The following is a 12,624-nucleotide window of genomic DNA, read 5'->3' as shown; positions in this document are numbered from 1 at the left end:
AATTGTCTGCATAGAAGTGGAAGTTGAAGCCATGGGAGTGAATGTGTTCACCAAGAGAGTGGTTGTAGATGGAGAATAGAATAATGTTGGTATTTGTTAAGCGCTTACTATGTGCAGAGCACTGTTCTAAGCGCTGGGGTAGACACAGGGGAATCAGGTTGTCCCACATGGGGCTCACAGTCTTAATCCCCATTTTACAGATGAGGTAACTGAGGCACAGAGAGGTTAAGTGACTTGCCCACAGTCACACAGTTGACAAGTGGCAGAGCTGGGATTCGAACTCATGACCTCTGACTCCAAAGCCCATGCTCTTTCCACTGAGCCACGCTGCTTCTCTAGAAGGGGACCCAGAGGAGGAACCTGCAAAAGAGACTGAAAGTGTGCAGCCAGAGAGATAGGAAGAGAACCAGGAGAGGACAGTGTCAGTGAAGCAAGATGCTCCAAGGTCACACAGTAGACAAGTGATGGTCAGGATTGGAATCTCTGATTCCCAGGCCCATGCTCTTCCTATTAGGCCATGCTGTGGGGAGTGTGGGGGAAAGAAGGAAAGTGAGGAGATAGTGGTTGGATAGAAGAATTCCAGCGTTGGTAAGGAGTAAAGATTGTACTTTGACTAGAGATGATGAGATCATATGTGTGCCCAAGTTGGTGAGTGGATGAGGTGGGATGGAGTAGGAGGTACTAGAATTGAGGAGTGAGAGGAAGCGAGCAGCGAGTGGAAGGGTCTTCGGGGACATCCACACAAATATTGAAGTCCCCAAGGATTTATGTAGAGCTAGAGAAAGAGACAAAGAATGTAAGAAAAGCATCAAAATGGTTCAGAAAGTTGGAGGTGAAGTTAGGGGGGGTGGTATATAACCATGACTAGTAACTGGCTACGGGGTAGTAGAGGCAGATGATACGAGTTTCAAAGGAAGGGAAAGAGACTGATGGAAGAGGTGGGTTGGTACAAAAGTGGCACTGGGGAGCAAATAGGAAACCAACTTCTCCATCTTTCCCAGTGAGTCTGGGGGGATGGGAGAAGAGAGTGGCTGAGGAGACTGTGTCACCTGGGGAGAGCCAGGTTTCAGGGATGATAGGGAGGAGCAGTGAAGCAGTGACTGGGTGAGGAATAGGTCAAGGATGGAGGGAAACTTCCCATGATGGAGTGAGGATTCCACAGGTCTCACTAGGCTGGGGAGGTTGGCGGGAGAAGAGAGGAGAGGATGGTGTGAGGGGGTGGAGAGAAGTTGGACAGCAGTGGATGAGGGGATGGAGAGGGGATGGATGGTAGGGGATGAGGGGGCCTGCTGAGAGGTAAGGACAGTGATAAGCTGATAGAAAAAATACAGCTGTTTTACAGAGACCATGTGAGGTCATCTGGTCTACCTCCTGACTCTTGGCAAATGAATAACTAAACCAAACTGTCTAGCTTTTTTTAAAAAGCATTTGGCAATGGAACTCCCAGAATACTGCTCTAGTGTTTTGTTCCTGCAGCAATTTAGCTTATTTCCTCTTTCTTGTTCCTTGATGGATATGCATCTCTCTTGCCTAAGGTTCCTGTCATTCTATGTTTTTGGGGGGGAGGGGGTTGGGGGGTGTTTAATGGCATTTGTTAAGTGCTTACAGTGTGACAGGCACTGTATTAAGTGCTATGGTAGATACAAGCTAATCAGGTTGGTCACAGTCCATGTCCCACTTGGGGCTCAGAGTCTTAATCCCCACTTTACAGATGAGGTAACTGAGGCATACAGAAGTTAGGTGACATGGCCATGGTCATAAAAGACAAGGCAGAGCCAGAATTAGTACCCAAATCCTTCTGATTCCTGGGTCTGTGCTCTGTCCTTTAGGCCATGCTGCTTCTCAGAACCTTTTAAAACTTTCTTAGAACCTTTCAAAATGCACCAATACTTCTGAACCAGATTCCCTAGGAATTTGCAAAACCTATTAGTATTTTCAAGAAGGATTTAGATAAATTCATGGAGGTGAGACCACACTGAGCTACTAGAGAGAGTAACTTCAGAGAAGACAGAAAGAAAAGCTAGGGATGTCAGAAGGCTCAAGAGAAATTTAAATCTATTCTTGAATGGCAGGCCCATGATGGGGCACTACTACAATGACAGTATTCACTGAGCTCTTCCCTTACTAAGTGAAAAGCACTGGTGTAGATAGAAGATAATCAGATTAGCATAGTCTGATAGAGCAGGAATCTTATTCCTGTTTTACAGAAGAGAATACTGAGGCCCAGAGAGGTTAAGTGACTTGCCCATGGACACTTAGTTGGTCAGTTTCAGACCTGCGACTAGAATCAATCCACCAGTGGTATTTATTGAGTACTTACAATGTGCAGAGAACACTGTACTAAGCCCTTGGAGAGTACAATACTATAGAGTGGGTAGACACGTCCCCTACCCACAATGAGTTTACAGTCTAGAGGTGGAGACAGGCATCTATATAAATAATTTATAGATATTTACATATATGCTAATAATAACTGTGGTATTTGTTAAGCATTTACTATGTACCAGGCACTGTACTAAGTGCTGGAGTAGATACAAGTAAACCACAGTCCCACATGGGGCTCACAGTCTCAATCCCCATTTTACAGATGAAGTAATTGAGGCACAGAGAAGTGAAGTGACTTGCCCAAGGTCACATAGCAGACAAGTGGTCGAGCCAGGATTAGAACCCATGACCTTCTAGTTCCCAGGCCCATGCTCTATCCACTATGCTATATGCTGCGAAGCTGAGGAGGGGACTCAGGTCTCTTTCCACTAGGCCATGCTGCCTCTCTTAAAGTTTAGGAGATTAGAAGGTAGATCTTTAATCATGAGGTTAGGTGTCTATTATACTGTTTCCCCAAGGTTCCTGTTGCCATTTGCCTAAGACAGAAAGAACTCTAGAGTTCTTGCAAGAAGCAGTGTGGCCTAGTGGAAAAAGCATGGGCCCAGTTCTAATCCTGGCTCTGTCACTTCCATGCTGTGTGACCTTGGGCAAGTCACTTCTCTTCTCTGTGCCTCAGTTTCCTCAACTGCAAAATGGGGATTCAATACATGTTCTGATTCCTACTTAGACTGTGAGGCCCTTGTGGAACAAGGACTGTGTCCCAACTGATCATCTTGAATCCATCCCAGTGCATAGAAGAATGCTTCACAGATAATAAGCGCTCAACAAATACTCCAAAAAATAAAATAAAATAAAAAACTCCAGCACTTTGAGGGCAGGAGAATCGGTTGAAGTGTTGAGCCGGATGACTCTGAATCTCTTTATCAGAGTGCTTTACTAGTGGACCAGTCAAGACCATTTGAGAATTAAAATATCATAAAGCAAACATACCTCTAACAGCTGGCTCAGGGCAGCTATGGAGCTCAACTCACTGAAGTCCATTAGAGATGTAGCTAAGGTCCGTAAAAAACTCCCATCTGGAAATACAACAGCCAAATTTGACAGTGTGCTGTAACTGAGTGACGGAGCGGGGTGAAACAGACTGGGGTGGAAATATACTAAGGATTGAAGCATTACCTTTTATATTGCTCTGGAACAGCTGGGGGAAGATCCCATTGGGGGCTAGCTGATGGAAGATGCAACGCAGGAATTGTTTGGCTACCCCCGCCGCATTGCCAGGGATCATCATGCTGAGAGTCACATGAGAAAAAGCAGACTGGGTTGGAGAGACAAACCAACATCGTGTCCCACCCATTCCAGATATGTTCTTACTTTATCGCTCAAATTAACTCCCTTGCTGCTTTGTATTTTATTGAGAATCAAAAAGGAATACTGTACAGTATTGACGGCTAGAGGCAGTCTGGGCTGGTGGATTTTTTTTATTTTTTGTGGGGGGGGAAGATATATTTTCAAAGGAAAAATGCTCTTTTTGGCCTGAACCCTAGGGCAAACTTCATTTTAAGGACTTGGGAAATATAAACAGGAGTTGCTCTGGGCAGCCACGACTTATAGTTTGTAGTCAGATAGTCAGAGACTGCTTAAGGAGTTCTGATGGAGACATATTCACCACTGAACACCTTGAACTTTTCCCACATTCTGTTCTAATTCTGACCCTGCCACGTCCTTGGGGATCCAGAGGCTAATGTCCAGAGCCCAGGCTGGCTGCTGGTAGCAGGGGGAAAGGTAAGAAACTATAAATGAAAGTACATTTACTCCATTCCAAAAGAATTATATGGGAATATAAGCTTCCGGGGTTGGTGGGGGGGAAAGAAAAAATTTCTACATGACCTCAACCTAATGTTTTTCGGCCCTTCCCTGTTGAATTACAACAGGGAGCATTAGTGTCAACTTCTCCTACTGTTATCTGGCTAAAATACCAGGTTCATTAAGTCAGTTAAACCTTTGAAAGCTGTAAAATTAAGTTTTGGAACATTAGATTTGCCCTTTACAAACTTGGCAGGTATGTACTTAATCAGAGAGATCTAGCCCCAGGAGACATGAAACTCCACGGAGGCTAATTAGGCACTCTGAAAGGCCGGTAGGAGGGATACCATGTCATGCCTAGTGCACTGTCCTGGTTAATGCTCATAATCAAGTACATGAAAATTGAGTTTTTAGCCAAAAGGCTCTAAACAGAATATAGTTTTCCTTTAGGAAATTAACATAAAGTGCATTGATGCATTCCGAGATTCAAAAAGTTGACCAAAAACTTAATATATAAAAATTAATAAAAAGCACAATGGTTACCTTATCAAATAGCAGTGTGAATATATATCAGTATCCCAATATTTTGAATTGAATTTACAGTTTGACATGGGTAATATAGACTAATAGCCCTTCCCAATCTATTCGGCAAAAATATACCTTGTTCTATGATTTTAAAGATCTGGGGCTACCTATGCTAAATAATCTGTTTTAAATAAATCAGTAGTGTTTATTGAGCACTTACTCTCCACAGGGCACTGTAATAAGAGCTTGGGAGAGTACAAGAGAGTGAGTAGACCTGATCCCGGCCTTCATGGAGCTTACAGTCTATCAGGGAAGACATGCCCTAAACTAAATTACAGTTTGGGGAAAATAACAGTCTGAGATATGAGCTCCATGTGGGACAAGGACTGTATCTGATCTGATTATCTCGCAGCTACTTCAGAACTTAGTACAGTGATTGGTACATAGAAAGTGCTTTATAAATACAATAAAAATAATAATAATTACAGTGTTAATAAAAACCTAGGTACTATGGGTAGGGGGGTGTTAGTACCCAAAGCGTTAAATGACACGGAAGTGATAAAGTGGCAAGAGTGGGGAGTAGGTGAAATGTGGTACGGTAGGTGAGATCAATCAGGGAAGGGAATATAGGGAGAGCATGCTAAAGTGAAATAGGCTTTAATCATTTAATTCAAGTAGGTCAGAATTCTTCAAAAGTTGTGGGGAGGAGAAGTCAAGGTTCAAAATAAGGTAAACTTTGTTGTATCTAACACCAGCATTAAAATTCAGTAACAATTTCAGAAGAGTGCTAAGAGAAGCAACGTGGCTCAGTGGAAAGAGCCCGGGCTTGGGAGTCAGAGGTCATGGGTTTGAATCCTGGCTCTGCCACTTGTCAGCTGTGTGACTGTGGGCAAGTCACTTCACTTCTCTGTGCCTCAGTTACCTCATCTGTAAAATGGGGATTACTGTGCCTCACGTGGGACAACCTGATTACCTTGTATCCACCCGAGTGCTTAGAACAGTGCTCTGCACATAGTAAGTGCTTAACAAATACCAACATCATTATTATTATTATTATTAGAAGAGTTCAATTTCCTAACTTTCTCCCAGATAATTTTTTTTTCAAAATAACATTTGTTAAGCACTCACTATGTGCCAGGCATTGTACTAAATGCTGAAGTAGATATGCTATAATCAGGTTGGATAGAGTCCATGTCGCACATCGGGCTCACAGTCTTAATCCCCAGTTTACAGATGTGATAACTCAGGCACGGAAAAGTGACTTGCCCAAAGTCACACAGCAGACAAGTGGTGGAGTTGGGATTTGAACCCAGGTCCTCTGACTCTCCGGCCAGTGGTCAATCCACTAGGCCGCACCGCTTCTCATCCTACTCATTCTAGCAGGATGGGGCCAGATTGAAAATAATAATTATTATAATAATAATAATAATGTTGGTATTTGTTAAGCGCTTACTATGTGCAAAGCACTGTTCTAAGTGCTGGGGGGATACAAGGTGATCAGGTTGTCCTTCATGGGGCTCACAGTCTTCATCCCCTTTTTATAGATGAGGTAACTGAGGCCCAGAGAAGTTAAGTGACTTGCCCAAAGTCACACAGCTGACAAGTGGCGGAGCTGGGATTAGAAGCCATGACCTCTGATTCCCAAGTCCAGGCTCTTTCCACTGAGCCACGCTGCTTCTCCAATGACAGTGCTGTTTAATTCTATGGGGCCCACATATATTTGGGAACAATCAACTTATACAGCTCTGTATCCTGGAAGTCCAAAGCCAGCAGGCCACTGAGATGATAAATGAACATGTGCAACTTTATGAGAAGGAATTAGTTCAGGAATAATTCTGAGAATAGCCCTTGTGGAACCAGCTGGGACTGGAAAGAGTGATCTATCATGTGAAATCTTTCTCATTCACACATCCTCAGAGACCCACCACATAGCTACAATTGGTCTTGCAGTTGTAGCAGCTGTGGACTGAGAAGCTTGTCATTAATTGCAGTGCTTGAAAAACTTTCCTGATACTTCAGATAAATCTCCTCTTCGCATTATATGTTCACACTGACAAGAGATGGGTACTGGGTTTCTTTGTTTTTTTAGGTTTTTTAAATTTTTCAATTTGTTAAGTGTTTACTATGTACCAGGCACTGTATTAAGCCCTGGGTTAGGTACAAGCTAATTGGGTTGGATACAGCCCATGTCCCACATGGGGCTCACAGTCTTAACCCCCATTTTATAGATGATCTAACTGAGGAACAAAGAAGTTAAGTGCCTTGCCCAAAGTCACACAACAGAGAAGTGACAGTGCTGGGATTAGAACCCAGGTCTTTCTGACTCCAAAGCCCATGCTTATCAAACTAGACTGTGCTGCTTCTCAAGGAAGCATACAAATAACATTTGGGATCACTGAGGGCTCTGATCAACTTTGCGGTCTTAATTCCTCCTCAATTGCTTAGTTTCCTACCACTGATAAATTGTCCCATTTGACCCTGTGAAATTACTGAGGTTGAATAGATGTGGGATACATCTCGGAGATGCTAACATTTCCGTAACTACCTTATTGTTTGATAGATAGTTGCCTTAAGAATTGCAATAAGTGCAGCCAAAACAGTAGAATCTAAGGGCTGAAAGGCATCCAGTCCACATCCTTGCCTTTCAGCATTTCTGTTCATAACCCATCAGCAGGTACACAAAGCTTGCCTACTGCAGAAATTGCCCATATAATCCTAGACCTTAAACTAGATTGTCCTTTTTTTTGATGATTTGTCCCTTTTTAAACATTGAGTTTCAATGTGTGGGGGGAAAAAAGTAAAAGCATACTTTCAAATTAACAGGTCTATACAAATATTATCTGACGTGCTACTGTGCCTGCAGAACCTTCTTTGGAACCTGCATTGACTATGGCAGTTTGCACAAAAAACGGAAATTTTCAGGAGGAAAATATTCAGTATTTGGAGAGACAACAGCAGCTTGTTTGGAATACTTCTGGCAGATGAAATTTAAGACCTAGCTTTATTTACAAAAGAAAAAAGACCTTATGCACACAAATCCAAATAAGGTAAATTCTTATTTTTAGCTTCAACTGCAAACAATTTCTTGAATTGCAAAACTCTCATTAGGGATATGACTTTGGAGAGCTCAAAAATCAGAAATCTAATACTATTTCCTCAGTTGGCAAAAATGGAGTGTTTAATCATGTCCATTTGTTTTCCAATAGCAGGGGGTTTAAACAGACTAGGCAGAATATTTTTTTCCTGGAAGCAAAAAAAGAACTTCTATAAAAAGGTGACCTGATATCATGAGAAAGAAAAGCACATGTCTCAGGGACCATATGCTATGCATGTTCTTAAATGCATAGGATGAAATGTGATTCCTAAAGGAGAGAACCACACTATTAGTGTCTCAGAAGCACAGGAAGAATGGGCATAAGCTGAGGAAAAAGCAGGCTTTGTTAGTTTTTAAACTTTGTCATTATCATTACTAATATTTTCAGTGATGAGTATTGAGTGCCCACAGAGTATATGACATATTAAGCACTAGAATCTTACCTTTCTGCTTGATTAGAAAAACTGGTACAGGATGCCAACCTATAGTAGAAACCAATGAACAAGTCATATGAAGTCTGAAGGTTTTTAAAAAACAGACGGACAACTATCATGATATTTGAGAAAATATCTGAGGTTTCGTTGTGGGTGACTCAATCATTTAAACAATCTGACATAAGACCCAGGCTTTGCTCTCCTCAACAACAATCCAGATCCTCAGTTTTATACTCTGACAAATTGTGTCAATTTCAGAAGGTGCAGTTATTTTTTTTTCATTTCTAAATATATTATACATACACACACATGCTTTCATATTTAAAGTGTTCCAGACAAGGAATTCTAGAGACAACCTAAGAGCCCAAAAAATAAAATAGCATAGTATGATATACAGCATTTCATATATTACTTGGGCATCCTATCAGAGGGGAAAAAAAACCTGGCTTGGGCACCATGTGGAACAACCCATAAGTTAGCAACTTGCACTCTTTCCTTATTCGCTGATAAAACTTGTCCATCTCCCTCCAATACAAACATAATACTCATTATTTTAAGTTCCAATTCCACCTACTCAAGCCCTGCTTGGCAACTAAGCCTTCTGCTCCTGGTAGGCAGTCTTGTCATTTCTATGTGCCCCGAGGAACACGTAGTACTTCAGGATTCCTAAACAGTTTAACTTAAACTTGATTTATTCAAAATGGCAGTTGAACAAGCACTAGTGCTCATGAAACAGCTTCTTTCTTCAGAATTAAATGTCCTTTCGACTCTGTGAACATTACGATCAATAATACTGCCTCACTTGACATCATTTTCCCTGTTTGGTACTTTGCCTAAAAACCATTCTACATTGGGATTTCTAAGTGTTCTACTGGAAGTCTGAATTTTCTTCTTTGACTGAAATTTACTGAAATTGCAACCTACATAGCACCCAGTTTCACACTCTAAGTGGGCTGACCACACTTAGCCCAACCATTTGGACATTAATGATTTGAGACTCTTGGTAGAGATGTGGTTCACCTTCCCACTGATTGCATGATGTCCAACAATAAAGGGGCCGCTAAATCTGGACTCAGATGGATGAATGTTGAGAGGACGACAATGGCCAGTCCAAGAGTTTCTTCATCATACTCTTCAAGAATGGCACCGCAATCATGGCACCTGCAGAGACAAAAGAGGAATCATTAAGGACCCTAATGAATTCTGGCATGCCTTTTACAGAAACCCAGGAATCACTTAAAACGACTTCATTCTTGTCAGATGGTCTTCGACAAGAAGTCCATTGTCTCCCCCTTTCCCGTCCTGACTAACCAAAGTCAACAATAAATCACAGTCCAGAAAAGTTCCAATCTCACTATTGAAACTGACACAGAAAGGGAAATGAGGTAGAGTCCTTTGAGTTAAAGTAATTATGGTACTTGTTAAGCACTTACTACTGCCAAGCACTGTTCTCAACATTGAGGTAGATACAAAGTAATCAAACTGGACACAGTCCCTGCCCCACAGGGGGGTCACAGTCTTAATATCCATTTTACAGATGAGGTAACTGAAGCACTCCTAAGTGACTTGCCCAAGGTCACATAGCAGGCATATGAAGAGCCGGGATTAGAACCTAGGACCTCTGACTTCCAAGCCCATGCTCTTTCCACTAGGCCATGCTGCTTTGGTAAAAGCCCTTTCTAGCTCCCAAAGTTTGCAGGGTTTTGACTTTGGAGGGATTACTGTTTCCTCTTCTCAATCAATCAACCAGAGGTATTTATTGAGTGCTTACTGTCTCCAGATCACTCTATTAAGCACTTGGGAGAATACAATATAACAAAGTTGGTAGACCCGCTCCCTACCCACACGCACACCTCTACAATGCGTCAAGATGGTTAAGCCTAAAGGAAAATAACATGCTAAAAGAAGAGCAGAGTGGTTTGAATCAACAGAGAACTGACAAATGTCACAGAAAGTCTAGGCCCCATTTTCGGGCTCATCACTAACTCACTGGTCACGTCTACAGGGCCCAGGCCGAATTTGAAGATAATTTTACAATAGGAAATTCCATTTGGCTCATGTCTGCTGACATTAAATTGGTGGGAACTGCCCCACACATTAATCTTCATTCCAAGCCCACTTGGCAGAATTCCTGTCTTCTTGGTCAGTGGAGTTTTGGGCTTGACCCAAGGCCTACTCTCCTTTGCCCTGCTGCCATCCTGAGTCTAGGCAAGCTGGCAAGATATAAGATGACAGACACAGAACTGTCAGCACCACTGGCAGCTACTGCTAATTGAGTGGATTCCTGGGACAAACAGCAAACATCCTGAAGAACGCTGTCACGGAAAAAGTATCACCTCTCAACCTAACACTTTTCAGCCCTGCCAGGCTGAATTGCAAGAAAAAAAAATTCCTGTCCAGTGAGCTGACTAATGAGTCAGATAGCTTTAGTGTCATTTAAGACCTATGTTGAGTTTTTTCAGTTGTTCAAATCCGCTTTTATGTTGGCTTCCTGCAGAAACTGACAATATTTACCTTTGAGATAAGTCTTGCCTCAGTGTTCTAATTTGAAATGCAAAGAAGCATTAACTGCTAAACTTACTACTTAAAACGACAACTTCACTATTGTGAAGATCTGATGATAGTGCCGGGAGGTAACAGAGCAAAATCACTTCCAGGTTAAAGAGGGAAAATCAATGGCATTTATTTTAATAGTGCTTGACTATGTATCAGACACCGTATTAAGCCCTGAGTGGATACAAACATTCATTCATTCATTCAATCATATTTATTGAGTGCTTACTGTGTGTAGAACACTGTACTAAACACTTGGAAAATACAATTCAGAAACATATAGAGACAAACCCTACCCAACAATGGGCTCACAGTCTAGAAGACTAGCAAATCGAGTTGGATACAGTCCATGTCCCACGTGAGGCTCACAGTTTCAATTTCCATTTTACAGATGAGGTAACTGAGACACAGAGAAGCCCAAGGTCACCCAGCAGACAAGTGGCAGAGCTGGGATTAGAACCTATGACTCCCAGGCCCGTGCTCTATCCACTATGCTACCCTGCTTGCATTTTGTTGAGTACTTACTATGTGCAGAGCACTGTACTAAATGCTTGGGAGAGTAGAATATAACAGAATTGGAACACACATTCCCTGCCCACAACGAAGGAAAACAAGAAGTTACACTGAGCTAGTAAAAAATTGACATTTGAGAAAATATATTTTCATATTACTAATGGGGAGCAATAATAATGGGCATAAGTACTGTATGCTTCCCTCACCATCCATTTATATACCAAATGTTTTCACAGAAGTATCCGCATGAGAACGATTTGGAAACTTTTATGGTTTGTTTTATGATGTATTTTTATTACTCGATGTTAAAATTTGCCATAATGAAACTGAAGCAATAAAGACTAAAAGGCTGATTGAGTCTTAAGATTTCAAGCCTTCATAATGTGCATATTCCTACAGGAACTCTGAAAACTACCCAAAGCAAAGAAGCAATATCTGTGTTTCAAAGTATAAAGCATTTTACCATCAAAACAGGTCAATCTTACTACAACTAGTTTAAACTGGTACTCTCATAAGCCTTAGTGGTTTTTTTTTGAATCTCAAGTTGTGAAATGTTATAAAACGAACAGCATCTATTGGAAAAAGGAAAAAGGCCAAAGCAGTAATTTGAATCTGACCTTTCCATAAAAGATCTCAGAGTTATAAGCAAGAACAGAATTTCAACATCAATAAGAAGTGAATTTGTATGGTAAAGGCTAACCTACGCTTCTGAATAATTATTCATTGTTAACATAAATTAAACCCATAGATATTTGCCTGATCCTTTGTCTACATCAGTAGGGATATGGCCTCTGCCTTCCAAAAACTTAAGCTAAAATGAGCAAGAAAAAAGCCAACAGACACCAACTACTTCTGCCTCTTCGGGAGAACCCAAGTAAGGAAAAAAATGGGATTGAAAAGGATAGGAAGAAATTGAAATTTGGACCAAGAGGAAGAGAGATGAGGAGTAGGAGGGGAGGAAGTGATGAGAGGTGCGGGGTTGCTGCCAAGGAGAATTTGTGCAAGTAAGACCCAGTATTGGCAATTGGTGAGCTGGGAGAAAGAAGGATGGAACTCTTGAGTAGAATGTCAAGGGACTGGAAAAAAAAAAGAACAGAAAGTTTTCTATTGTCTTGCTCCCCTCCAAAGCTAATTTAATTGTTCCAACATTCCCCAATCTTGGGCCAGGAAAGGTGGACAATGCAACAGCAGGGACAAGGTTTAAGTCCCAAAGCAAACCAAAGATGCTGGAACACTAACCAACCGCCCTTCTTGCCCCACTTGGTCTCAAATCAATCAACCAATGGTATTTATTAACTACTATGTGCACAGCACTTTACTAAGCATTTGGGAGCATTCAGTACAACAGAATTAGCAGACAGGTTCCCCAACCATAAC

At 41.6% G+C, this 12,624-nt stretch overlaps 1 protein-coding gene across 9 annotated transcripts in view; it reads right to left on the bottom strand.

The window, feature by feature from the left end:
• UNC79 (unc-79 homolog, NALCN channel complex subunit) overlaps window positions 1–12,624 on the bottom strand; it is a 169,684-nt gene that overhangs the window by 37,177 nt on the left and 119,883 nt on the right. For all 9 annotated transcript variants that reach the window (XR_005659965.1, XM_039911870.1, XM_039911872.1 and 6 more), the window contains 4 exons: window positions 9,202–9,342; window positions 8,191–8,229; window positions 3,502–3,614; window positions 3,316–3,401 (listed from right to left, as the gene is read on the bottom strand). Coding sequence is in view for 8 of the 9 variants with exons in the window: in XM_039911870.1 (XP_039767804.1) it covers window positions 3,316–3,401; window positions 3,502–3,614; window positions 8,191–8,229; window positions 9,202–9,342 (379 nt within the window). In the remaining variant the exon portion in view is untranslated. The remainder of the gene's footprint in view (window positions 1–3,315; window positions 3,402–3,501; window positions 3,615–8,190; window positions 8,230–9,201; window positions 9,343–12,624) is intronic.

The sequence above is a fragment of the Ornithorhynchus anatinus genome, chromosome 1 (assembly GCF_004115215.2).
Source record: "Ornithorhynchus anatinus isolate Pmale09 chromosome 1, mOrnAna1.pri.v4, whole genome shotgun sequence".
In the NCBI taxonomy this organism is placed as follows: domain Eukaryota; kingdom Metazoa; phylum Chordata; class Mammalia; order Monotremata; family Ornithorhynchidae; genus Ornithorhynchus; species Ornithorhynchus anatinus.
This window is presented reverse-complemented; position numbering and strand designations above follow the sequence as displayed.